Here is a 27592-nt window from a genome sequence, read left to right on the forward strand (position 1 = left end):
ACTTAGTTTTGTAATGCTCCCCCATGAGCTTCATGTTGGTACTGTTTGCCCCACCAATTGATTCACCAGACGTGCACCTTGCAGCTGCCCGCTAACAAGGGGGAGCTGCATTTAACCGCTCCCTCTGAACTCACTCCCAGTCAGCACATAAGAGTGGCACCACGCAGACCTGCTCCATGCTTTGGGGATGCCGACCTGCCCAGGCTTCTGGATGTCGGGAAGCAAGCCGAGCCTCTGGGCAAGGTTATCCTGGAACTGATGCAGACGCTAGGAGAGGGCCGTGAAATTCAGAAGGAAATGTCAGCGACACTCCAGTGAGTGCATAGTCGATTGGAGGAGTCCCAAAGGCTATGGGTGCAGGAGATGGCGACGGCAATGTGTGGCACTGAGGCCAACAATGCAGGGTGGCAACCGTAGTGGAAAGCAATGTCAGCACCTTGAGTGGTGGTGCCCAAGGCATGGCTCAGTCTGTGACGACCATGGCTGAGGGCCTCGACATCATGGCCCAGTCTATGAGGGATGTGTCCCAGATGCATGTGGACATTGTTGCAGCACTGCAGAGCATGGCCCAGATGCAGGTGGCCATTGCCGAGGCAGACCGGAGCATGTCCCAGTCACTGAGGTGCATCAACGAGGGCATCAATGCCATGTTGCAGACAACGGAGCGACGCCAGGACCGGCAGAGCCGGATAGCGCAGAGGCCTCTGGAGCTCATTTCAGCTGTCCCTCCGTCGCATGGACACCCCAGGGGCCTCCGCAGGGTGATAAAGAAAACCCGTGAGGTTCTGGTTGATGACGCCAGTGCGGAGGCCAGAGACCGATGCGGAGACCTGATATTATGAGACCCACGTCCAGGAGGAGGGAGCACTGGAGACCCACCTGTTGCCTGCCACTAGGGAGTCAAAGGTGGTCTCCACCTCACCCGAACCCCCCCCCCCCTCCTGATACCGCCATGTCTCAAGGTCAGCAGGCAGAACAGGGTGGTAAGGTGATGTCAATGACACTGGTAAGTCAGGCTCCAGGCTCCCCAGAGGACGTCCGCCAAGGATATCAAGGCCCACAGGCTGCAAAAAGCAACAATAATGCCTCCAACTCTAATGTGCATCCTGGGGAAGGAAAAGAAGAGTGGGGATCACTGAGTGGACACTGGAGAGGAAAGGGGGGCCATGATCTGTAGCTAGGAACAACGGAAGGTTCAAATGTTCACCATTAAATATCTAACACCTGAAACATGTGCATCCTATGTCAGGTTATTCTCTACAGCGGACCTGCCTACACCCCCACCCACTGTTGTCCTCTGCTACCCCCAACCACTGGCCCCCAGGCACAGTGGTCCTAGATCAGGAGCCCCTGATGCATACCCTGTGCAGGTGATGGGTGTGAGTGCACTGTCAGCAAAATGACAGGAGTCAGACTTTGGCATAAACTGAGGAGCACCAGAGCTAACCTCACAGCGAATTATCATCACTTTCCTGCCTTGTATTATGACCCACTGACAGTGCCCTCACAGGCCCATCAGAGGTGATGTTACACAAGCCCTGGGTGAGTAGACCAGGGTAATGGAGCAGGGGAGATGTGTGGAAGGCTCGGGGAATGAGGGGAGTGGGAGGGGAATGAGTGAAAAGGGTGGGAAGGAGGGGAACGTGGGTGGGGGTGCTCAATGGGGGAGGTGCTGAAGGGGGGGGGGAAAGAGGGGCGAGCTGACGGACAAAGCCTCGTCTTATGAGAAGCGGGCAAGGATTAGGGTATCCCTCGCCCCTGTGAGTGCTGGACCATCTATCCTGTCCTCTATCCTCCGACTGCTCCAGTGGGTCCTCTCCAGGCTCATCCTCCAGCCCCTCCTGGTCCAGCTCCTCCTCCTTCAGATGAAGCCACATGTCCCTCCTCCTCCAGCACATCGCCCCAGGCAGATTGTGGAGGGCACAACAGACCACCACAAAGTAGGAGACCCTCTGTGGCGTATACTGCAGTGCACCACCAGAGCGGTCCAAGCATTGGAACCGCATTTTGAACAGTCCGATGCAATACTCAATGACAGCACGGGCGGCAGCATGAGCCTCATAATATCTGGTCTCCACATTGGTCTCTGGCCTCCGCACTGGCGTCATCAACCAGAACCTCAATGGGTTTCTCTTATCCCCCAAGAGCCAACCAGTCATCCTGGGGTGGTCCTCGAAGATTCCAGCAATATCAGAGTGTCCCGTAATGTAGTTGTCATGCATGCTCCCTGGGAAGCGTTCACACACGTGCATGATCCAAAGGTGGTTGTCACGCACAAGTTGAACATTCAGGGAGTGGAACCCCTTCCTGTTAATGAAGGGCACTCCCTGATGCCCCGGTGCACGCAAGGCAACCTGCGTGTGATCTATTACCCCCTGGACCTGGGCCAGCCTGGCGATGGCGGGGAATCGTGCTGTCTGGGTATATTTGTGGGCTTGGTCCAGCTCAAAGTTAATATAATCAACTGCTCGGGCATACAGGGCATCCATGACCTCATGGATGCACTCGTGGGCTGTAGCTTGGGATATGCAGGTATAGCAGACGGTAAAAAGGCAAATGGTGTGCTGGCCTTCATTGCGAGAAGATTTGAGTACAGGAGCAGGGATGTCTTGCTGCAATTACACAGGGCCTTGGTGAGACCGCACCTGGAATTATGTGTGCAGTTTTGGTCTCCTTATCTAAGGAAGGATGTTCTAGCTATAGAGGGAGTGCAGCAAAGGCTTACCAGACTGACTCCTGGGATGGCAGCACTGACGTACGACGAGAGAGTGAATCGGTTAGGTTTGTATTCGCTGGAGTTCAGAGGAATGAATGGGGGATCTCATGGCGACTTATAAAATTTTGCAGAGTAGATGCAGGAAGGATGTTCCCGATGGTGGGTGTGTCTCGAACCAGGGGTCACAGTCTGAGGAAACGGGTGTGGTGAATGTATTATACCAATAATCCACCATTGTATCTGTACCATGCTTTGCCCTTGTATTTGTATCTGTACTATGCTGTTGCCCTTGTGGGCTCCACCTATGGGCCATTGTATGGCATCTCCATAGGGGAACATGTTGGGCCATGTATAGGCTCTGCCCATGGCTCCTCCCCTTGAGGGGGGTATAAAGAGCAGTCAACCTGTAGAAGGGTTCTCAGTATTGGATCAGTCGCAGGCAGGCACTGTTCTAAGTTGATTAAAGCCACGGTTTACTTCTACTCTTGTCTCGAGTGAATTGATGGTCGCATCAACGGGGTAGACTACTTAGGGCAGAGATGAGGAGAATTTTTTTCACCCAGAGAGTGGTGAGCCTGTGGAATTCGTTGCCACAGGAAGTAGTTGAGTCCAAAACATTGTATTGTTTCAAGAAGCAGTTAGATATAGTACTTGGAGCGCAGCGGGTCAAAGGATATGGGCAAAAGCAGGATTAGGCTATTGAGTTGGATGATCAGCAATGATCATAATCGGGCAGCACGGTGGCTCAGTGGTTAGCACTGCAGTCTCACGGCGCCGAGGTCCCAGGTTCGATCCCGGCTCTGGGTCATTGTCCGTGTGGAGTTTGCACATTCTCCCCGTGTTTGCGTTGGTTCCACCCCCACAACCCAAAGATGTGCAGGGTAGGTGGATTGGCCATGCTAAATTGCCTCTTAATTGGAAAAAATGAATTGGGTACTTTAAATTTTTAAAAAAAGCTACGATCACAATGGATGGTGGAGCAGGCTCGAAGGGCCGAATGGCCTCCTCCTGCTCCTATTTTCTATGTTTCTATATGCTTGTCCCCGCTCAGGCCCTGGATTGAATTGATGGCATTACAATTCAGGGCTGCGGTGACATTCACAGCCACTGGGAGCGGGCATCCTCCTCCTCCAGGGGTGCCAATTTTGCGAGGACATGGCATAGGTGCTCCATTGTCTCCTTGTTGAGGTGGAGTGTCCTGCGGCACATGCTGTATGCCATCTCTTCGTGCGACCAATGACGCCTGTACACCTTGGGCCAGTGCCGGAGTCCCACTCTTGGTCACTCCTCGGCCTGATGGGCAAATGGGCCTGCAGGGTATGCGGTGGCCCGCTGCACATGGGCTGCCACCAGCGCCACAAGAGCAACAACAGCATCCATTGTGGTATCTGGAAGGAATTGGAGATGGCGAGAGACGGACAATCAGCAAAGGCTTCCACCCCCGAACCCTCATATCCCCCAAGCCTCCCCACCCTTACATGTCCCGCCTTCTCTCAGAGTGCCATCCAACGAGCCAGTTATTCTGGAAAACCTCGCTGTGCACACTCGTCCCCAGCCACAGCAGGAGCCCTGAGACCTCAGACTCTTACCAGGAACTTTAGGGAGACCGTGCGGCGGTGCCCTCCCCTGGTCCACACACTCACCCTTTGGTCAGAAGGATATCCTCAGGGCTGAAGCCCAGTTCTAGAGTGTTTGAGTGTTTGCTGCTGCCTTTGTGGTGCTGATGCCTCCAGGGTTCAGGCTAAAGTGTCCAGGCCTCACAGATTGATTGGAATACTAGGCAATAACATTCGTCTGAGACATGGCACGTGTACCCATAAGAATGTACTTGGGAGCTGTGAAGTGTTCACATAACTAACAATGCCAATTCCTCATTAGCAATAGCCTTCAGCTGTGCAGTCAGATACTGCTCACAGTCAAAAGGAGGACAACCAGCATATAACCAAGAACAGGGCTTTGTCCTGGATGTGATTGGTAGGACAGACAGGCAGCGGCAGTAGTTGCCCCTGTTATGGGTATACAAAATATTGGGGGATGGTTTGTAGGTCCCGCAGATGCCAAGTCCTTTACGCCCCTAACCCAGGGACGACCCCCAATCTATGAAGCCCAGCCCCCCGACCAAACCCATTGCCCCCTAGTAATGGCTACTCACCTCCTCAGCTCCCCTCAGCAGCCATTGTGCCAGCTTTCCGTTTTTAAAAAGGAGTACTAAACGGCGCCCACATGATCACTCACTGGGGAGCCGGTTAGTTTCCGGCAGGCCGTTAGATTAGACTTGCATCTCGATAATGAGATGGAGATTGGTCTTAATTAGTATCAACTGGTGCCCTGCCACGTCTGGGTGAGATCCAGAACCGCCACCGGGAGCTGGCCAGTAAGACCGTGAACTGATTTGCACCTGGCGCAGATGCCGATTTTGGTCTTTCCTGTTATTTAACCGGCGCGCATCCAACGCAGCAGTTAAATCGCGGCCAAGGAATATTCTAGGAAAACTGCACAATCCAAATCCTTTGCTGACAAATGTTGACAACAATAGCAGAGAATTCAATTTTCTTTCGCAATTTTTCTCTGGCAGTCTCCGATGAAGAGAGTTCAGGAGAAGCACTTTGTCAATTGACAATCGCATTGATTACCTGTTTCCACGCCCTTAGTCCGAGGATTGCACTGCTTGTGCCCTTGGCAACTTCTAAGCTCCATCAGCTGTATGTGCAACTGATTCAGCATTTCCCGTTCAACCATGTGTACTGTATTAGTCAGCTGAAATCACAAAATCAAAAATAGTGATCGGTCTTCCCTCTCATGGGGATGATGCAGTTTACAACAATATTGTGATGAGCGCTATGCCGGAACCAAGAACCTAACTTTGGAGTTTAGCGAGGAGGATGCTAATTTTATGAAGCCTTTGGTGATAATGCTCAGAGTACAAGTAGGACTGAGTATAGTCTGAAGGAACAGGTAAAGGACACGCTGGAGTGCTTCAAAAATACCTATCATCTGAGAAATAACATTTGTAACCAACCAGAGTGATGAAATGTAAGTCTGTCACATCGAACAGCTATGATCATCATATGTGAAATAGGTTTGGGAAACTCACCTTTCAAACAATAAGCTGTGGGCAGGATTCACCTGCTTCCCAGCCGCGTATTTCCTGGCAGCGGAAGGTGCTGCGCCATTCACTGGGGGCAGAATACTCTGGTCCTGCTGCTGTCAATGGGAATTCCCAATAAAGCCACCCCACACTGCCGGGAAAGCCGATGAGGATGTGCTGCCAGCGGGACAAGAGGACCCCTGCAGCGTGACTGGCTGGAGAATTCTGGCCTATGAATAGAGACTTTTTTGAATCAATAGCTGCTGCAAAGTGAAGACTTTGGTTTCAGGACCTGGATTTTCCATTCCCTTCTCCAAGGCGATAATATTGACTTCCCTAAGCCTCCAGAAGTAGACAAGGCCCACAGGTTGCTCCAGCAGATTCCCAAGGCAACAGAACCACCACGGGCCATCACCGCCAAGCTTCACCGGTTCCAAGATAGGGCTTGGATCCTGAGCTGGGCACGAAACATGCGGTGCTGCATGTGGGAAGGGCACATGATTTGAGTGTACCAGGACATTGGAGCCGACAAGCGAAGCGCCGGGCCGAATTTAATAGGGCCAAAACAGCTCTATTTAAGAACAAGGTTCGATTCGGTATGTTATACCGTACCAAACAATGGGTATCTACCAGAACAAGAAACTTTATTTTACCACACCAGGGGAAGCGGGGGACAGGGATACCGTACCTGGCTGAAGGGTGGGGGGTGCACAATGCTAGATGGGGGGGGGGGGAAGACCAGGGGAAGGAGGCAGGGAGGGGAAGCCCACAGGGGGGTAAACGGGACCAGGGGGGAGAACGCTGGTGAAGGAAGGAATAAAGGAACCAACGGCGGCCAACTTGGATGACCCCCAAACAAAGAGTATCCCCGGAGTGCAGGGACACATCCACACGGTGAGTATGGCTGATCCCACAGAAGGGTTGGGGGAGTGGGGGGCAACAGAAACCTCCCATCAGGATAGTCACCTGGAATATCAGGGGACTTAACGGCCCCATGAATAGATCCGGAATCTCAGGATCGTGAGGCTGACGGAGGGCCCATCTAAAAGGCCTGAAGGCCAGCATAGTCTTCCTACAATAGACACACCTGAGGGAGAGGAACAGACTGAGCTGAGTAGGACAGACATACCAAGCGTGCTACGGGACGAGGGCTCGGGCTGTGGCCATACAGTTCAACAAGAGGACGATATTCACAGTGGCAAATATGGTGATGAACCCGGGGGAATGGTATGTCATGGTAAGCAGTGTCCTGGAAGGGGCACCAGTGGTACTTGTAAATGGGAATGGGTATGCCCCAACTGGGTCAACGTAGACGTCATAAAACAAGATCATGGCAGAAATCCCCGACATTAAAAGGTAAAGGTAAAGTCGCCATAGTCCCAGATGACCATAGGCTGTTTTCCCTTTTGAGGGGAGTGCTGACTGGTGGTGATTTAACCTGAGCATCACCACACCTGAGGCAAGGTTGAGAAGGTGGGCCTTCATGAATAACCTTAGCCAGTAAGGGAATTGATCCCGCCTGTGGCCTTACTCTGCATCACAAACTAGCTGTCTCGCCAAGTGAGCTAAACCTGCCTCCCTGAAGTAGACTCCTACCAACTCATCATTGCTTCAACTATGCACAGGACCCATGTATGGGACAGGTCCAACCCCAAATCAGGGAAATAATCGGCAACGGTGTGAGAGCTGAGCGCCTTTAAAGGAGCAGATGGAGAAGATGGACCCAGGGAAGTTCACACACCCAAGGGAGAAAGAGTCTTTCCTCTTCTCCCTGGTACACAGAGTCTACACTAGAAGTGACTTCTTTGTTGTGGTAGGGCAGAATGCTCCTCAATAGTCACCTCAGGTGATCATCTCCCTGGCAGAAAAGGCCTTCGATGGATTGAATGGAGGTATCTCACTGGAATAGTTTGGGTTCAGGCCAAGGTTCACCTCATGGGCACGGACAAACACCACCAGCTCTAAATACCTCTGGGTGCACAGAGGCACGGGACAGGGTTGCCCACTATCCCCGTTACTATTTGCCCTGGCAATCAAGCCACTGGCAATCGCTCTCAGATCAGCAAAGGGGTGGAGAGGCATCCATTGGGAAGACAAAGAGCATAGAATCTCACTCTATGTGGATGCGTGCTCCTCTACTGCTCAAACCCCCGAGCCAGCATGGGAGGAATAATCTAACTCCTAAAATTAACCTGAGCAAGAGCGAAATATTCGAAGGTGGGGGACAAATGTGAATGGTGCCAGGGAGGCCTGGCCCCATACCCACATGTTCTGGTCTTACCCCAAGCTTGTCGGGTGTTGGACAGCCTTCTTTGGGGCCATGACAAAGGTTGTGGGGGTGAGGGTGGAGCCGTGTCCACTAGTGGCGGCCTTTGTGTAATCGGAACAGCTCGAGTTCTTTACGGGGACAGGGGCAGATGCCCTCGCCTTTGCCCCCCTTATCATCCGCCAAAGTCTTCTGCTCAGCTGCCGATCGGCAGCACCACCTAAGGCCTCAGACTGGCTTTTCGATCTTACAGAATCTCTCAGACTAGGAAGATAAAGTATGCCATCCGAGGTTCAGCGGAAGGCTTCCACAACATCTGGAGGTTATTCATCAGCCTGTTCCATGACGTGTTTGTGACCAACAGCATCCCCCCTCCCCAACCCCCACACCAAAAGGCGGCAGGTACACAACCAAAATATTGCTGTCGTGGCAACTGATCCCTGGGGGCCCCAAAACAGGGGCACCTGAACATAGATTACCGTTGAATACATATGAGTGAATGCTGATTCCTTTACTGTATAGTTACGTTTAATTCCTTCCTGCATACCCACTTTATTTATTGAAACTCTTCTGTAGTATAGTGTGATAACCCTGGAGAAGGGCACAATGTACAAATGCAAAACCAATAAAAAAAACATTTTTAAAAATGCAATATTTTACACATTTCTTAAGTATCATGCCTGTTGTCTAAATAGAACAACAATCATCCTATTCCATAGGGTATTAGATTATCCAGGTCGATGGTTATTCCCCCATAAATGTCATTTTCACCCTGGACCACATATGTGTAAAGGATGTTTTTTAAGGCGTTCACACAGCAGTAATAATAATTACATAGTGCTTACAGCACAGAAATAAGCTATTTAGCCCAACAGATCTATGTCAGTCTTTGTGCTCTACACAAGACTCTTCCCACTTTACTTAATCTTACTTTATCAACATCTCCTTCTATTCCTTTCTCCCTCATGTACTAATCTCACTACTTACTAGTATTGAATATTTTAGTGAAGTAATAACTTATTTACTTGATTCATCCTTTAGTGGGGTTGGGATTTTCTCAATTTGCATAAGGTATCAAACTCAAAAGGGATACTTTGGTCTGAGGAACTTGGGAACTACAAAGCATGAAGGTGAAAGAGATCTAGTGTCTTTGATAATTCATTGCTAAACATGCTAAATCACTGTGAAGCAGCAATCAACCAAGCAAAGGGAATGTTGAATGAGAGATTAAAGCAACAGAGTATAAATCAAAGGAATCGTGCATAAAATATGTTTTGGCCAGTCTTGACTATTAAATTTAGTTCTAGACACGGAGAGATAAAGGAACAATCCAATCATGGAGGCCGTTCAAAGAACAACCATAAGGCTATTGTACATCAAAGTTAGAAGAAACTTGGTCTATTCAGCATTGAAAGGAAGATATTAAAGGTACAGTAAAGGCAAATCTGAAATACTGCTTAACAAACCATGACTGCTTCAAATTATGTAATGATAAATTAAGGATTGTTGGCATGATGTTCACATATAATCATCAGCATATAGTCTGGACTTCTAGGTAGAAGAGTGGAGGCAAAATCATTGTAATTGTTCAAGAGGAACTTGATGCCATAATAAGGAATTATAATGGCTTGAAACTCTTGTGGGAGAGGAAGTCTGCTGGTATGACAAAGGTAAGTTGCAGTTGAACCCAACTTGAGCCTGATAGAAAAGAAGCATCAGTTACCCAATGACTTACTAAACCAACAAGTGGTTAAGCTCACAGGCTTTGAATCACCACAAACTTGGTCTGAAATATTATCTTCGAAAGAGCTAACAAAGGATTCTGAAGCAGTCTTTCAACATTTTTAGGCAATGGTATTTTCTTTTCCTACCTATGTGTCATGAAGATTGAATAGGCTCATTTCCATATATGTAAACAAATGTGACAGGCATGTAGGAAAAGACTATATGAAGAAAGACGAAGACTGTCTAAGAGGTGCCCTTCAACCACTGTCTACAAGGAACACTGGTCCCTAGAAAATATATCAGAAGAGATTGCTTAATGAAGCAATGATTCATTGTCAATGGTGCTTGTTGACACAGTGCTATCATGTATCTCTTAGGACTGAGGTGGGCATTGTCTCAGGCGTAAGGCAGATGCTTGGAAAACATGGAGCATTTCCTGACAACAACATAAGCAGGAATGTGAAGGACTGGCTAGAAAGGACACACAAACTATCATCAAGAAGGGAAATGGTACCATTTAAAAAAAAATTTAGAGTGCCCAATTCATTTCTTCCAATTAAGGGGCAATTTAGCGTGTTCAATCCACCTACCATGCACATCTTTGGGTTGTAGGGGTGAAACCCACGCAAACACGGGGAGAATGTGCAAACTCCACACGGACAGTGACCCAGAGCTGGGATCGAACCTGGGACCTCAACGCGTGAGACTACAGTGCTACCACTGCGCCACCATGCTGCCCTGGGAAATGGTATCATGAAGATGAAAGCCAATCTAGCTGCCTGCTGGACCTAAATGCCAGCTGACCAGTGGGAGGGCAGAGCTGATGGTATCAGTACATGTTGTAGATCCTGAGAGGCGGGCTTAGAATCCCTTGGAGGATTCCCTCCAATTGTTTTTTTAAGGTTTGAAGACCAGTGATCAAAGCATCCACATTGAACTACTATAGAACCCACCCTATCAGGGTGAGAAAGGTATGGATGCAGCTGATCGTAGTGCTGCTATTTGTCCCAAGTTGTGTCACATTATGTTCAAACCCTTCTCAAATATTGGTACTAAGGATGACACTGGATGCTGGTGTGACCTCTGTCATTTCAAAGAATAATACCTGCACTCCAAGAGTTAAATTATGAGGAGAGATTATGCAAACTAGGTTTATATTCTCTGGAATTTAGAAGGTTAAGGGGAAAGATAGGGTAGATGGACAGAAACGTTGTCAAACATTCTTCTGTTAACAGCAATTGATGCTCGTTCAACTGCAAATCTTAAATCTGATATTTTTGTTATCCAAAAGTATTAGAGTCAAAGCAGGGTATGTGAAGCTACTCGACAGATCAACCATAGTCTTGTTGGATGGTGGAACAGGCTCAAGGGTATAAATGAGCAACTCATGTTCTTTGGTTCTTTTGTTCTCATCTATCACAGGCCCCCGCGATGGTTCTCCACCCAGCATCATTACCTTTATAACATGACCTGATTCCACAAGCTCCCCTCTCCACTGTTAGATCTTAATTTAACCACTAACTGTCCTGCACTCTGAGTGTAACAAATGAATGAGTGCCAGAGAATGCAAAGAAAGGCTTGGGGAGCAGGCAGCTAACCTTGGCTGCTCTGTTAAACAATTTCTTGCACTGCAAAGCAGTCCTGGGATCCAAGGAGATGGAACACATTGCCACAGACATCACCTTCCACAAAATACACCATATATTTTTTAATGGGTCAGTGACCCCCGAAATCTAACAGCATGTTCTTCCTGCTCTGCACCATTGGTACCTGGTGGATTAGGTTTACAAATAGAAGGGCTGAATGGCCTTCATATCTTGGGCTGGATTATCTGCACACTGATGGCAAAATCGCGGACACGCCGGGGCGGAGAATCCATTTCCGTGCATGGAATCGGGACCAGCACCGGTTCCCCGATTCTGCGGGCCCCAAAAAGCAGCATACTCGGAGAGTACGCCGTGTCACGCAGCATCTTCCTGGGGCCATTGCTGGAGGCCTGCTCCGCCCCCGACCGGCTGAAGCCCCGACGGCGTGGATCTAATATGGTCCTGCCGGTCGGGAAACTAGCGTCGCGGCTGCGGACTCAGTCCGCGGCCGTCCTGGTCAGGGGCGGGCCGATCGGAGGGCAGGGGGTCCTTATACGCGGCCGGTCAATGTTTGGGCGGGCGGTCAGGGTCGGGCGCACGGCCGATCGGGAGGTCTATTTTTAGGGTCCTGCTCTGCAGTCTGAGCCCGCCATGGAGCACGGCGCGGTTGTTGGAGGCCACCGTTGCATGCGCATGTGTGGCCTCCGACCCGGAAGTGCGGGGGCCCATATGTGCAGCAAACGCTGCTAGAAATACGCCGGGTTCCTGCTAGCCCCCTGCAGGGCTGAGAATATGTGGCCCTTTCACGCCAGTTTTTCTGGGTTGAAAGACCACAGTTTTTACGACGGAGTGGGGAAAAAGGTCCAAAAACAGAGAATCCAGCCCCTTGTCTCTCATGATTATTGCAATTTTTAATTTCACGAGACAAACAAAAAAAATCTCCTTACTTGATATGGATCACTGTTCATGTCAAAATACTCAAGGAACCCTGTGGCAAATTCGCAGAAGAGGATGTTGTGAGTCTCATTGATGGTTCGCAAGCACCAGTAAGTGTTATTGTTTGAACTTGTACAAGCACAGAAGGATCCTACTGTTAATGAAAGAGAAAAACCTTTTGTCAGATTAATGTTTAAACAAGAACACAGTATATCTAAATTAAATGACGACGTCAAATTCCAACCTTGGTGGAGGCATGAAATAGATGGCATGATTTTTCCTTCCATTGAGGGCAGGTGGCATAATGGGTGCGCTCTCCACAACCACCCAGCCACAAAATGCACATCCACCAATGATAAATGTTAAACCCAATGTAAGTTCCTGAAGAGTAATTTCTTATTGCACGGACAGGCTGCAAGTTCACTGTCATATAATCAGGCCATCAGGATCTTTTTAAAAGTAGAAACATTTATAGACAATTTTGATTCATATGGTTGCATTTTATTTCACCGCTTTTTCTGCCTGTTACACTCTGCAAAAAAAGATAAAGTTCCACAAAAACAATTTTTACTTATTTACAAACAGAAAGAACACCACCGGAGGTCACTTCATCAATGTGGATCCAAAATGCTTCATGGTATTTGTACAGAGGAGAGGTGCACTGTTATAGTCTGATGGCCCAGATTGTCATATTGCAACTAATACAGAGTGAAAGTTGCCAGTAGCCCACAACTCATTGGGGAAGTTGAAAGCAGGCTGTTCCCAGGGTTTGTGCATACACCAAAATCGGTGCGGCGGCCCCTGATTGGACATGATTGATGAGCATTTTCGAACGCTGATCATCCGATTGGCAATGATCCAGGGACTGCCCAAAAGGGCTCGAAATCCAGGAAGGTTAAAAGGTGCTGCACCACCTTAGAAATTCTCTCTGCAGCAGCCAGCAACAGGAACACAGCAACAGTGATCTTCACTGGCCACCACGAGGAGGAATATCACGCCACCAGTAGAAGGAAGAGCAGAGCCAGAGTATCAGACCAGACCGAGGACCAAACACCGAGGACAACAGAAACCAGATCACGGATAAAGGCCAATATCTTTTTGGGTACTTGTCAGTCACTCAAAGTTGTTTTTTTTTAAATTCAGACTACCCAATTCATTTTTTCCAATTAAGGGGCAATTTAGCATGGCCAATCCACCTAGCTTGCACATTTTTGGGTTGTGGGGGCGAAACCCACGGCAACACGGGGAGAATGTGCAAACTCCACACGGACAGTGACCCAGAGCAGGGATTGAACCTGGGACCTCGGCGCTGTGAGGCCGCAATGCTAACCACTGTGCCACCGTGCTGCCTGCCAGTCACTCAAAGTTGAGTCAAGGTTTGGTATTGCACTTTAGAATTCTGTAATATAACTTAAACTGATAAGTGTGATTGATTGCCCATTGTGTGTGTGTGAATAAAGACTATTGATTTAAAACAAAGTTGACTCGCAGCCATTTGTCCACGGGTTAAAGACACAATGTGCGCAACAGATGGAAGTGGAAAGGTGGTGGATTCTCCACCTGTTACCCTCATGCGTGATGAAATGACTACACTCGCCACAGGGGAGCACATTAAATTCTAAAGTGTCGACAGAGTGCACTGAGGATCTCTGTCAGGCTCTAATTCCTTTAAGGGCCCAGCAATGTATCATCCATAAACAAACTCTGCTTACAGTTCCAGTAAGGTGGCGTCTGCCAGTGTTCATTATTGTGTGTGAAGCAGGTGAGGCCAGGAAGGCTGCAGTCATCTCCTTTTCTCAGGCGCTTCTTTATTTTACGATCCTTCTTCTTTCTCCGATTCTCCTTAAACAGTTGCAGTTTACTGTCTACCTCCTGAGCCACTTCCCTGAGAAGATCAAGTAATGGAGTTATAATCCTATTGATCATTTGATAATCTGTATTACATTTATGCAGGGCATGTAACATCAAGTTGCTCTAATAATACAATGGCTTCAGTTTGCATTCCCTCTTGGTGTCTTGAACAATATGCATAGGTGTTGCTTCTGAAACATCTGCTCTGATTTTAACATGTATTATGAGCACAGTGACCAGGAGCTTGCGTGAATGGGAAGCACCCACAATGGTCATTTCAATCCTCTGCCCTTGCTATCGTATTCCAGAGTGGATGCTGGTCAGATCCTGGTGGCAATAACCAGATGATAGGGATTGCGATGGGGGCAAGAAGAGGCCGAGGGAAGCAAAGACCAGGCTAGTCCAAGACTTTCTTAAGGAAATAAACATTTTGCTCCTCATGGTCTTGTAGAAATTAAAAAGAGAACTTTTTATTAACATAGCTGGACCTCTTTTTACCATCTTGAAGAGAATGGTTGTCATTGGTGGATCTAGCACTGGGTGGCAAGGAGCAGCATACCCAACAGAGGGCTGGGAAGTTAAGACTTGACAATATTTTGATGGGACAGAAGTGTTCTTTGAGATCCCATAAGGAAATCCCTGGCCTCCCATCCCATGTTCCCACAGATCCTTGTGGTCTCTCATTCCTCTTCCACTCATCAGCCTCCTCATCATGCTTGTTTGGTTTGAGTGGAAGTAGGGCCTGAACTGTTAATGATACTGGAGAATTAAAATGGCCTAGCCCTCATATCAGTGAATTGCCAGTTCCATACTGGCCTCTCATCTTAAGTTACATCAGGGCTAATTAAGCTGAAAGGGATCTTGGTGAGTTGATGTGTTTTCCCTCTGGAACCTACATTTAAATTCAGTCCAGGGTGATGTGCATTCTCTGGGGTTTTAGCGTCCTATTTCAAATGAACTTAAGCAGAGTGAGGAATGGTCTCAGTGGCCATAAGCCTACAAGACCTTCCATAACTTTGCCAAAGCCATCACCTCATGCACAGGGGCAGGGCACCTCATTACAGGAATGCCTGAGATTTAGAAAGGTGATACAAAGAGTTGGCTTCCTTTGTGTTTTTGTTCAGGGCTGGATAAAAGTTTAATCTGTGTCTGCCCAATGCATACACTGATTTAACATTACTTGTCCCTGTAGTATAAGGGTCTGATATATATAGGGTTAGTGTGAGACTGAGCACGGTATCAGCCACATAGTGATGTAAGAAAGCACATGACCCAGAGCTAGGGTCAGAGTGGTGTTGGGCAGAGATGTGTTAAAACTTAGACATTGCGGGGAAAATTTGCATTAGTGCATTGCGGTCACTGCATTCAGAAAGTGTACCTGAGCAAGACACCCTAGGTGTTCAAGTCAAGGCAAGTATCCAGCAGAGGGCAGTAGAGTGGAGCTGCTGATTGGCTGTTGTGGGGAAACTTTGCATCAGTGCATTGCGGTCACTGCATCCAGAAAGTGTACCTGAGCAAGACACCCTAAGTGTTCAAATCAAGGCAAGCATCCAGCAGAGGGCAGTAGGGTGGAGCTGCTGATTGGCTGTTGCGGGGATAATTTGCATCAGTGTATTGCGGCCACTGCATCTTGAAGGTGGTTTGTGGAGGAGCTGTTGTTAAATGACAGTTAAACCCAGCCGAGTAAAGATCAAGAGGGAGACTCGAGGGCAGGTAGAAGTAGAAAGAAGTTGAACTGTGACATCACAGCCTGCAGTGAAAGAGCGCGTGGAGAGCAGTGGGGACTCAGTGAAAGAGTGCGGGGAGAGCGGCGGAGACTCAGTGAAAGAACACAAGGAGAGCGGCGGCGACTCAGTGAAAGAGCGCGAGGAGAGCGGCGGGGACACAGGATAAAAGAGTGCGAGGAGAGCGGCGGGGACACAGTGAAAGAGCTGCGGGGACACAGGATAAAAGAGCGCGAGGAGAGCGGCGGGGACACAGGATAAAAGAGAGCGAGGAGAGCAGCGGGGACACAGCTGCCGGAGAAGCGGCCTTCAGATTTTCAGCGGGAGCACTGGCCAGGGGTCTGTTGGGAAGGTAAGTTTTCCTCTTTAAATACTTACCTTGAAGAGTGACATCACAGCAGTGACCTGATTGGCTGGTAAGGATAGTGCTCCAATTAGCAGTAGCTGGGAGAAATTTAACTCTTCGTGTGTTGGTAAGTATTGTGATTGGTAAGTAAAATCTTTATTCCTTTCACTTATTCATTATTTGATATTATATTTGTAATCAGTTAAGGTAAAGTGTAAAAATGGCAGGAGATCCCAGACCTGTGGTGTAGCCACCTGGGTTGGCCACTTCCCGACTTAAAATGGAGAACTGCAAAGACTGAAGGGAAATTCAGCCAACACAGGCAAAGACTAGCAAGTACAGAAATCATGTGTATTGAAACCTGTAAAAAACCAGACAGCACTGAAACCAGCACCCATCTGCATACTAATGAGCAATTCCAAGGCACAATTGCAACAGTTAAGGTGAATAAAGCCAAGCCAGACTCCTCGGCGCCAGCAGGAGCCAAGACAAAGGAAGGCCAACGGACATTTAGGGACCGCCCAGCGATCAGGGAACAACTCCAGTATTGGAGAAACCAATCCAAATGATCAGAACACAGTCCAATCATTTGGAAACAGGTACGGGGTCCACCCTGATCGGCGGGAAGCCCCTGGGGACTATAAAGTAAAGCCCCCAAGTTCAAATCGTCCTTCTTTGGCAGGGTCACTCAGCAACTTGAATCAACCCGTGAGAGTGACCTGTCTCAGCTGCCGCCAAGCAAGTAAGTCTCAAGTCAACGCTCGCTACGAGATAGGCGCTCCTAGCTACAGGTCCATACCAGCTTTTGAATCCTGCAGACTCAGGACCTGAACGAAAGGCCATTTGTTCCCCTGACCTGGTGGGCCAATTCCGAAGCTAAGTATAGGCCTTTTAGTGATAGGAATAGTCTAGAAAGTAGAGGTTATGCATGAGTAATGATTTACTGTGTATAATAAATGTGTTTTGATTTGAATCTTACTAATTGGCCTGTTGCGTTATTGATCATTACTTGAACTTGAACCTCGTGGCGGTATCATAGAGACACCTGGCGACTCTAGAGCAAAGGTTAAACAAATAGCAAATTACGAATTAAGAGCCAACCAAAAGTTAGCAACAGTGTTATGCTCCTCGTGCTCAATGTGGGAGTTCAGGGACGCGGCCGAAGTGTGTCCAGCTGCAGCTCCTGTTAGACCGCATGACGGCTCTGGAGCTGCGGATGGACTCACTTTGGAGCATCCGCGATGCTGAGGAGGTTGTGGATAGCATGTTCAGTGAGTTGGTCACACCGCAGATGAGGGAGACAGGGAATGGGTGACCAAAAGGCAGAGAAAGAGCAGGAAGGCAGTGCAGGTGTCCCCTGCGGTCATCTCCCTCCAAAGCAGGTATACCGTTTTGGATACTGTTGGGAGAGATGACTCACCAGGGGAAGGCAGTAGTAGCCAGGCTCATGGCACCGTAGCTGGCTCTGCTCCACAGAAGGGCGGGAAAAAGACTGGCAGGGGATAGGGGATTGAATCCCCTATAGTCATAGGGGATTCAATCGTAAGGGGAGTAGACAGGCGTTTCTGTGGTTGAAAACGAGACTCCCGAATGGTATGTTGCCTCCTGGGTGCACGGGTCAGGGATGTTTCAGATCGGCTGCAGGATATACTGAAGGGGGAGTGTGAACAGCCAGTTGTCGTGGTGCATATAGGCACCAACGATATAAGTAAAAAAACGAGATGAGGTTCTACAATCAGAATTTAGAGAGTTAGGAGATAAGTTAAAAAGTAGGACCTCAAAGGTAGTAATCTCAGGATTGCTACCAGTGCCACGAGACAGTCAGAGTAGAAATTCAAGAATAGTCAGAATGAATACGTGGCTTGAGAGATGGTGCAGGAGGGAGGGGTTCAGATTTGTGAGACATTGGAACCGGTTCTGGGGGTGGCGGGACCATTACAAATCGGATGGTCTACACCTGGGCAGGACTGGAACCAATGTTGGGGGGGTTTTAAACTAATGCGGCAGGGGGTTGGGAACCGGATTAGGAAATTAGAGGTCAGTAAAGAGGCAGCAACTAAAGCCAGTAAGGTACTAGATAATAAAGTCAATGTGACTAAGGGGAAGAGTAGACAGGGAAGAGATGATGAACACAAAGGGACAGGTGGTCTGAGGTGCATTTGTTTCAATGCGAGAAGTGTAGCAGGTAAGGCAGATGAACTCAGGGCTTGGATTAGTACCTGGGAATATGATGTTATTGGTATTACTGAGGCTGGGTTGAGGGAAGGGCAAGACTGGCAACTAAATATCCCAGGATATAGATGCTTCAGGAGGGATAGAGAGGGAGGTAAAAGGGGTGGAGGAGTTGGATTACTGGTCAGAGATGATATCACAGCTGTGAGTAAGGAGGGCACGATGGAGGATTTAAGCACTGAGGCAATATGGGTAGAGCTAAGAAATAGGAAGGGTGCAGTAACATTGTTGGGACTTTCAAGTTTTAGAATACTTATGGACAAAGACGAGAGTGGTCCGAAAGGAAGAGTGCTACATTGGTGGAAGGCCAGGTATAACAAAATTCGTCAGGAGCTAGGGAATGTGGATTGGGAGCAGCTGTTTAAGGGTAAATCCACATTTGAAATGTGGGAGTCTTTTAAGGAAAGGTTGATTAGAGTGCAGGACAGACATGTCCCTGTGAAAATGAGGGCTAGAAATGGCAAGATTAGGGAACCATGGATGACGGGTGGAATTGTGAGACTAGCTAAAATGAAAAAGGAAGCATACATAGGATCTAGGCGACTTAAAACTGATGAAGCTTTGGTGGAATATCGGGAAAGTAGGATAAATCTCAAACGCGCAATAAAGGCGGCTAAAAGAGGTCATGAAATATCTTTGGCTAACAGGGTTAAGGAAATTCCCAAAGCCTTTTATTCGTATATAAGAAGCAAGAGGGCAACTAGAGAAAGGATTGGCCCACTCAAAGACAAAAGAGGTAATTTATGCGTGGAGTCAGAGGAAATGGGTGAGATTCTTAATGAGTACTTTACATCAGTATTCACCAAGGAGAGGGACATGACGGATGTTGAGGCTAGAGATGGATATTTAAATACTCTAGGTCAAGTCGGCTTAAGGAAGGGGGAAGTTTTGGGTATTCTAAAAGGCATTAAGGTGGACAAGTCCCCAGGTCCGGATGGGATCTATCCCAGGTTACTGAGGGAAGCGAGGGACGAAATAGCTGGGGCCTTAGCAGAAATCTTTGCAGCATCCTTGAGCACGGGTGAGGTCCCGGAGGACTGGAGAATTGCTAATGTTGTCCCTTTGTTTAAGAAGGGTAGCAGGGATAATCCAGGGAATTATAGACCTGTGAGCTTGACGTCAGTGGTAGGCAAACTGTTGGAGAAGATACTGAGGGATAGGATCTATTCACATTTGGAAGAAAATAGACTTATCAGTGATAGGCAGCATGGTTTTGTGCAGGGATGGTCATGTCTTACAAACCTGATAGAATTCTTTGAGGAAGTGACAAAGTTAATTGATGAGGGAAGGGCTGTAGATAGCACATACATGGACTTCAGTAAGGCGTTTGATAAAGTTTCCCATGGCAGGTTGATGGAAAAAGTGAAGTCGTATGGGGTTCAGGGTGTACTAGCTAGATGGATAAAGAACTGGCTGGGCAACAGGAGACAGAGAGTAGTGGTGGAAAGGAGTGTCTCAAAATGGAGAAAGGTGACTAGTGGTGTTCCACAGGGATCCGTGCTCGGACCACTATTGTTTGTGTTTGTGATATACATAAATGATCTGGACGTAGGTATAGGTGGTCTGATTAGCAAGTTTGCAGATGATATTAAGATTGGTGGAGTTGCAGATAGTGAGGAGGACTGTCAGAGAATACAGCAAAATATAGATAGATTGGAGAGTTGGGCAGAAAAATGGCAGATGGAGTTCAATCCAGGCAAATGCGAGGTGATGCATTTTGGAAGATCTAATTCAAAAGCGGACAGAGGGAAGTAGATCCTTGGAAAATAGAAGACAGGTTTAGATAACCTGGATCGGCGTAGGTTGGGAGGGCCGAAGGGCCTGTTCCTGTGCTGTAATTTTCTTTGTTCTTTGTAGCCATGGAGAATCGGGTTTGTGAAGGGGAGGCAGTTGTCGGCGAACGCGAGATGCTGCTCAATGTAATCACGATGCCATGGAGAGGTAGGAGGTGGGGATAGTAGTGGCAATGGGTGCGGAGAAGACGTTTGATCGGGTGGAGCGGGAGTATCTGCTGGAGGTACTTTGGGGGGGTTCGGGCAGGGGTTTGAGGATTGGGTCCGGTTGCTGTATTAGGCGCCGGTTGCGAGTGTGTGGACGAACCAAGTGAATTAGGGGTACTTTTGGCTGCATTGTGGGGCGAGGCAAGGTTGCCTGCTTTCCCTGTTGCTCTTCGTCTTGGTGATAGAGCCGCTAGCAATGGTGCTTAGGGTGTTGAGGGACTGGAGTGGGATTGAGCAGGGAGGCGTTGAGCACAGGGTCTCGTTGTATGCGGACGACCTGTTGCTGTACATTTCAGACCTGTTGGGCAGTATTGGAGACATCATGGGAATTTGGCCAGTTTGCGGGATAGAAGTTGAATATGGGGAAAGAGTGAGGTGTTCCCGATTGAGATTAGAGGGCAGGAAAGGAGGTTAGGGGGGTTGCCACTTCGGGTGGTTGGGGAGAGGTTTAAATACTTGGGTATCCAGGTGACACGGGGCTAGGCACAGCTGCACAAGGTGAACCTGGCTCGGCTGGTGAAGCAGATGAAAGCGGATTTTAAGAGGTGTGATGTGCTGCCACTGTCAGGGCGGGGACAGACATTAAAAATGACGGTGCTGCCAAGGTTTCTGTTTGCGATCCAGAACCTCCCAATCTTCGTCCCCAAGTCGTTTTTTTAAGAAGGTCAATGCACTGATTTCTGGATTTGTGTGGGCGGGAAAGACCCCGCAGGTTAGGATGCCTTTATTGCAGCGGGGCAAGGGGTATGGGGTATTGGCACTGCCGAATATGATGAATTACTACAGGGCGAATATTGCTATGGTTAAGAAATGGGTCATGGGGGAAGGGTCGGCTTGGGGTCGGATGGAGGCCGAATCCTGTAGGGGAACATGTTTAAGGCTTTGTTGTCGGCGCCGCTACTGTTTTCGCCAGCCAGGAACTCTGTGGGTCCAGTGGTGGTGTCGGTCTTAAGGGTGTAGGGGCAGTGGAGGCATCATGTGGGTCTAGGGGGTGCCTTGGTGTGGGCACTGATCTGTGACAACCATAGGTTTTCACTGGGGGGGGGGCTGGATGCGAGGTTTCGGGGTGGCGACAGGTAGGGATTGAGCGATTTGATGATCTGTTTATAGGGGGCAAATCTGTGAAGTTGGAGGACCTGGAGGAAGAATACGAGTTGCCCAGGAGGAATTTAGGTACCTGCAGGTCCGAGACTTTGTAAGGAGAGAGGTGTTGTCCTTTCCTGGGCTGCCGCCCCTGCAAGGACAAGGTGTTGTCGAGGGACGAGATGGGGAAAGGGAATGTGTTGGATGTCTATAAGGAATTGATGGATTGAGAGGGAGCCCTGATGGGGACAAAAAGCGCAAGTGGGAGGAGGAACTAGGGGGGGAGGTGGGGGCTGAGACGTTGGCAGAGGCTTGCAGAGGGTGAATGTGTCCTCGTCGTGTACGAGGCTAAGCCTCATCCAGTTTAAAGTGCTACATTGGTGCATATTTAGGTGGATAATTGGAGCACATTCTGGGGAAGATGAGACCTGCACCTGAATCAGAGTGGCACCAATATCCTCGGAGGGAAATTTGCTACGGCTCGCCGGGGGGGGGGTTTAAACTAATTTGTCAGGGGGATGGGAAAACGAGCTGTAGTCCAGAAGCCAGTGTTGAGAGTAGTGAGGTACTGAGGAGGGTATCAAGGTCGCAGATGTGTACCGGCAGACAGGAAGGTGGGTTAAAGTGTGTCTACTTTAATGCAAGGAGCATCCGGAATAAGGTAGGTGAACTTGGAAGGTGGATTGGTACTTGGGACGACGATGTTGTGGCCATTATGGAGACATGGTTAGAACAGGGTCAGGAATGGTTGTTGGAAATTCCGGAGTATAGATGTTTCAGTAAGAGTAGGGAAGGTGGTAAAAGAGGTGGAGGAGTAGCATTGTTAATCAAGGATAGTTTAACGGCTACAGAAAGGCAGTTCGAGGGGGATCTGCCTACTGAGGTAATATGGGGTGAAGTTAGAAATAGGAAAGGAGCGGTCACATTGTTAGGAGTTTTCTATAGGCCCCCAAATAGTAATAGAGATATGGAGGAAGAAATTGCAAAGCAGATTATGGATAGGTGGAAGGTCTCAGGGTAGTTGTCATGGGTGACTTTAACTTTCCAAATATTGATTGGAACCTCTATAGGTTGAACAGTTCGGATGGGGCAGTTTTTGTACAGTGTGTGCAGGAGGGTTTCCTGACACACTATGTGGATAGACCAACAAGAGGTGGGACCACATTGGATTTGGTACTGGGTAATGAACCGGGCCAAGTGTTAGTTTTGTTTGTGAGAGAGCACTTTGGAGACAGTGACCACAATTCGGTGTCATTCACTATTGCAATGGAGAGGGATAGGGCCATACGGCAAGGCAAGGTTTATAATTGGGGGAGGGTAATTATGATGCAATTAGGCAAGAATTAGGGAGCATAAGATGGGAACAGAAACTGTCAGGGACAGGCACAAATGAAAAGTGGAGCTTGTTCAAGGAACAAATGCTGCGTGTCCTTGATAGGTATGTCCCTGTCAGGCAGGGAGGAAATGGCCGTGTGAGGGAACCATGGTTCACAAAAGAGGTTGAATGTCTTGTCATGAGGAAAAAGGAATGTAAGGATGAGAAAACAAGGTTCAGTTGGGTCGCTTGAGGGTTACAAGGTAGCAAGGAATGAGCTAAAAAAAAGGGTTTAGGAGAGCTAGGAGGGGGCATGAGAAGTCCTTGGCGGGTCAGATCAAGGAAAACCCCAAGGCTTTTTACTCTTATGCGAGAAATAAAAGAATGACCAGGGTGACCAGGGTGAGGTTAGGGCCGGGCAAGGACAATAGTGGGAACTTGTGCATGGAATCAGAAGAGATAGGAGAGGCGTTGAATGAATACTTTTCTTCAGTGTTCACCAAGGAGAGGGGCCATGCTTTTGAGGATGAGAGTGTGATACAGGCGGGTAGGCTGGAGGAGGTAGATGTTCTGAGGGAAGATGTATCAGCAATTTTGAAAAACCTGAGAGTCGACATGTCCCCTGGGCCAGGTGGGATATATCCTAGGATTCTTTGGGAGGCAAGGGATGAGATTGCAGAGCCTTTGGCTTTGATCTTTGGGTCCTCACTGTCCACGGGGATAGTGCCCGAGGACTGGAGAGTGGCGAATGTTGTTCCTCTGTTCAAGAAAGGGAATAGGAATGACCATGGTAATTATAGGCTGGTTAGTCTTACTTCGGTGGTCGATAAGTTAATGGAAAAGGTCCTGAGGGATAGGATTAATGACCATATGGAAAGATGCAGCTTAATCCGGGATAGTCATCACGGATTCGTGAAGGGTAAATCTTGCCTCACAAATTTGATTGAATTCTTTGAGGATGTAACTAAGTGTGTAGATGAAGGTAGAGCAGTTGATGTCGTATACATGGATTTCAGTAAGGCATTTGATAAGGTTCCCCATGGTCGGCTCATGGAGAAAGTAAGGAGGTGTGGGATAGAGGGAAATTTGGCCAATTGGATAAGTAACTGGCTATCAACTAGAAGACAGAGGGTAGTGGTGGATGGAAAATTTTCAGACTGGAGACCAGTTACCAGCGGTGTACCGCAGGGATCAGTGCTGGGTCCTCTGCTATTTATGATTTTTATAAATGACTTGGAGGAGGGGGCTGAAGGGTGGGTCAGTAAATTTCCTGATGACACCAAGATTGGTGGAGTAGTGGATGAGGTGGAGGGTTGTTGTAGGCTGCAAAGAGACATTGATAGGATGCAGAGCTGGGCTAAAAAATGGCAGATGGAGTTTAACCCTGATAAGTGCGAGGTGATTCACTTTGGTCGGACAAATTTGAATGCGGATTACAGGGTCAACGGCAGGGTCCTGAGGAATGTGGAGGAACAGAGAGATCTTGGGGTTTCTGTCCACAGATCTCTGAAGGTTGCCACTCAAGTGGATAGAGCCGTGAAGAAGGCCTACAATGTGTTAGCGTTTATTAACAGGGGGCTTGAGTTTAAGAGCCGTGGGGTTATGCCGCAACTGTACAGGACCCTGGTGAGACCACATTTGGAGTATTGTGTGCAGTTCTGGTCACCTCATTATAGGAAGGATGTGGAAGCATTGGAAAGGGTGCAAAGGAAATTTACCAGGATGCTGCCTGGTATGGAGGGTAGGTCTTATGAGGAAAGGTTGAGGGAGATAAGGCTTTTCTCTTTGGAGCGGAGGAGGATGAGACAGGACTTAATAAAGGTTTATAAGATGATGAGGGGGATAGATAGAGTGAACGTTCAGAGACTATTTCCTTGGGTGGATGTAGCTGTTACAAGGGGGCATAACTATAAGATTTGGGGTGGGAGATATAGGAGGGATGTCCGAGGTAGGTTCTTTACTCAGAGAGTGGTTAGGGTGTGGTATGGACTGCCTGCTGTGATAGTGGAGTCGGACACTTTAGGAACTTTCAAGCGGTTATTAGATAGGCACATGGAGCACACCAGAATGACAGGGAGTGGGATAGCTTGATCTTGGTTTCGGACAAAGCTCGGCACATCAAGGTCCGAAGGGCCGTTCTGTGCTGTACTGTTCTATGTTCTATGTCCATATGACACTGGCAAGGATGAGTAGGTTTTTTGAAGGGGTAGTGGATAGGTGTGGGCGGTGGGCCCGTGAATCACAGCCACATGTTGTGGGCATGTCCAAGATTGATAGGGTACTGGCAGGGGTTCTCGGATATGATGTCCGACGAGGTCCTGGGTGTGAAGGTGGTCCGAGTCCAGAGGTGACGGTATTTGGGATGTTGGAAGACCCGGGAGTCCAGGAGGTGGGGGGGGGGATACCAATGTTTTGGCTTTTGCCTCCCTGATAACCCAGAGAAGGATTTTGCCCGGGTGGTGGTACTCGGAGCCACCGAAAGTGGGTGTGGCTGAGCGACCTGGTGGAATTCCTGAGGCTGGAGAAGGTTAAGTTCCTCTTGAGGGGATCGGTGGATGGGTTCACCTGGAGGAGCATTTCTTGATTTCTTTAATTCGGTTTAAGAGGTCAGTGGGAGGTGGGGGTAAGGTGGGATGTGAGAAGTGGTTGGCACTAGAGGAGCAGGGTGGGAGTGGGTGTTGGTTTGTTTATAGAGTTGTTTGGTTGTTCTTCTGCTTTTGCTCGTTTATATGAAAATGCCTTGAATAAAATATTTTTTTAAAAGACAGACATGGAGATAACGCCTTGCCTGTACCCTTTCCTGAATATATGTATATTGTTACAAATAATTAATAAATCTTGCTGTTAAAATACAGAAGACTATGAAGACTTCATTAACAGACAAGTTCTGCGACCAACATTATTACAACATGGTGGCAGCTGGGTATCAAAAACCCTCGACTTCCCAAGAATGCTGAAAAAAAACCAAAAGAATATCTTCAATGGATTCTGAACTGAAAGAAGCTCCCAACTGAAACTATAGAGGATAAGAAATTGGCCAGAAAACGCTCCAGACAGGAGAGCCTGGAAGTTAAAGGCTCCATAGAAAGTTCCTTGGAAGTCCAGCTTCAGCATGCAGAGTCCATAGCCTGTCAGGGTGAACTAAATATTTTTAACTTCCAGGCTGCAGCCAGTCCTACTTAATTCAGAAACGTTATTTGAATGAAAACTGCCACTAATCCTAATTCCTGACTCTGAGCCTCAACACATGGCCTCCAAGTTGAAATAAAAATAAAAACATTGATAAATAGTTAAAAAGAGACTTGCTGTTTACATACAGAAGAGGACATAAGACTACGAAGACTTCCTTAACAGTTATGTTCTGTAACCAATACCATTATAACATTCGTTGACGCTGGATGCAAAAAAATGGTTGTTAACAAATCACGTATTTTTCAAAGTAAAACATGGAAACTGCAGTCAGAAGCAATGAGAGGATAATGTGATTTAATTCATTTTAAAAGGTTGGTACACATTCCAAACCAATATCTTACATACTCTATTGATGTGAATATCTTTTGTAAAACTATAATCACCACAAACTTATGGTCCTGAAACAGGCTGACACCTACCTGAAGGGATGCAGATGGTTGTTCTTGTTCTTCAGTTTCCCTTGGTTTCTCATTCCTTTATCTCTACTAAAATAACTACATTGAATAGAAGTAAAGGAGCATCACCATTTGTGACTATTGCATCTCGTAAGAGTAAAGACGCTATAGTAAGATCAGCTCAAGAGGAGAAGCGAATTAAATGCCTCCATAGTGTTACGATCCCAGTTGATGTTATAACTGAATGGGAAGATCCCAGAATGGAACCCTGGCTCAAAAGACCGTAACTTTTAAAAAAAGGTGGAGGGAGAGGCACATGGACCGCAAATTAATTTTAACAAGAAAAAAACATTTATTAAACATGAAACATTGGATTAATATACAATACTCCTTTACTCCCCCCCCCTTATTTTAACAATTACACACAGATTTTAAGATTAACACGGATTATAAAGTATATTTTAAGGTACAATGGTCTCATTACCATAAAAAGTCCCTTTTAAGCACACAAGATTACTGTGGGTAAAGACACTCTCCACTCTGAACCCCAAGTTAATGCTTGTGGATGTCTTCTCAGAATCTCCCCAAATGATTATCAAGTGAGAGTTTCCAAACTCCACTCCGAAAAACACACTTTAAAATCTTCTCTCGGGACTTCCAGTGGCGGTCGTGGAGTGAGCGGTCGCACATTTGGCAGCTCCTGCTCAAGGTAGATTTTTTTGGACCTTTCCCTGCTCATAGGATGGAGGTTGGATGGAAAAGATGTAGGAGTGCCAAGGGAAAGTGAGACTCCACTGGTGTGGCTGGTGAATGGATCCACAGAGCTGGTGGAGCAGGAGAATCTTGGTGCGCAATAGGTTAAGATGGCGGATGGTAAGGGGCCTGTCCTGCCTGCCCAGTGGTCAACAGTTGGTAGACTTCTTGAACGAGAAGTTCAGCCAGCAGAGACGGGAAGCTCAGGAAAACCTAGCCAGGATGGTGGAGCCATTAAAGCGGGGATTCACTGCGTGGTGCAAGGCAAGGTGATCCAAAAAGTGGAGAAGGTGGTGGGGGTGCACTAGGAGCAGTTCGCCTCATTGGTGGCCAAGGTGGGAGTGATGCGGGAGACCCAAAAGCGGCTGAAGGAGAAAGTAGATG

The 27592-nt window shown here is 47.9% G+C and overlaps 1 protein-coding gene across 13 annotated transcripts in view; it reads right to left on the bottom strand.

Annotated features, from left to right (window-relative positions):
- The window catches only part of sulf1 (sulfatase 1), an 821278-nt gene that overhangs the window by 17347 nt on the left and 776339 nt on the right, over positions 1-27592 (bottom strand). For 12 of the 13 annotated variants that reach the window (XM_072467605.1, XM_072467606.1, XM_072467604.1 and 9 more), the window contains 4 exons: positions 26480-26554; positions 14030-14202; positions 12329-12471; positions 5350-5473 (listed from right to left, as the gene is read on the bottom strand). In XM_072467605.1, coding sequence (XP_072323706.1) covers positions 5350-5473; positions 12329-12471; positions 14030-14202; positions 26480-26554 — 515 coding nt within the window. The remainder of the gene's footprint in view (positions 1-5349; positions 5474-12328; positions 12472-14029; positions 14203-26479; positions 26555-27592) is intronic. The other variant, XM_072467609.1, reaches the window with a different exon arrangement.

The sequence above is a fragment of the Scyliorhinus torazame genome, chromosome 11 (genome assembly GCF_047496885.1).
Source record: "Scyliorhinus torazame isolate Kashiwa2021f chromosome 11, sScyTor2.1, whole genome shotgun sequence".
Classification (NCBI taxonomy): Eukaryota; Metazoa; Chordata; class Chondrichthyes; order Carcharhiniformes; family Scyliorhinidae; genus Scyliorhinus; species Scyliorhinus torazame.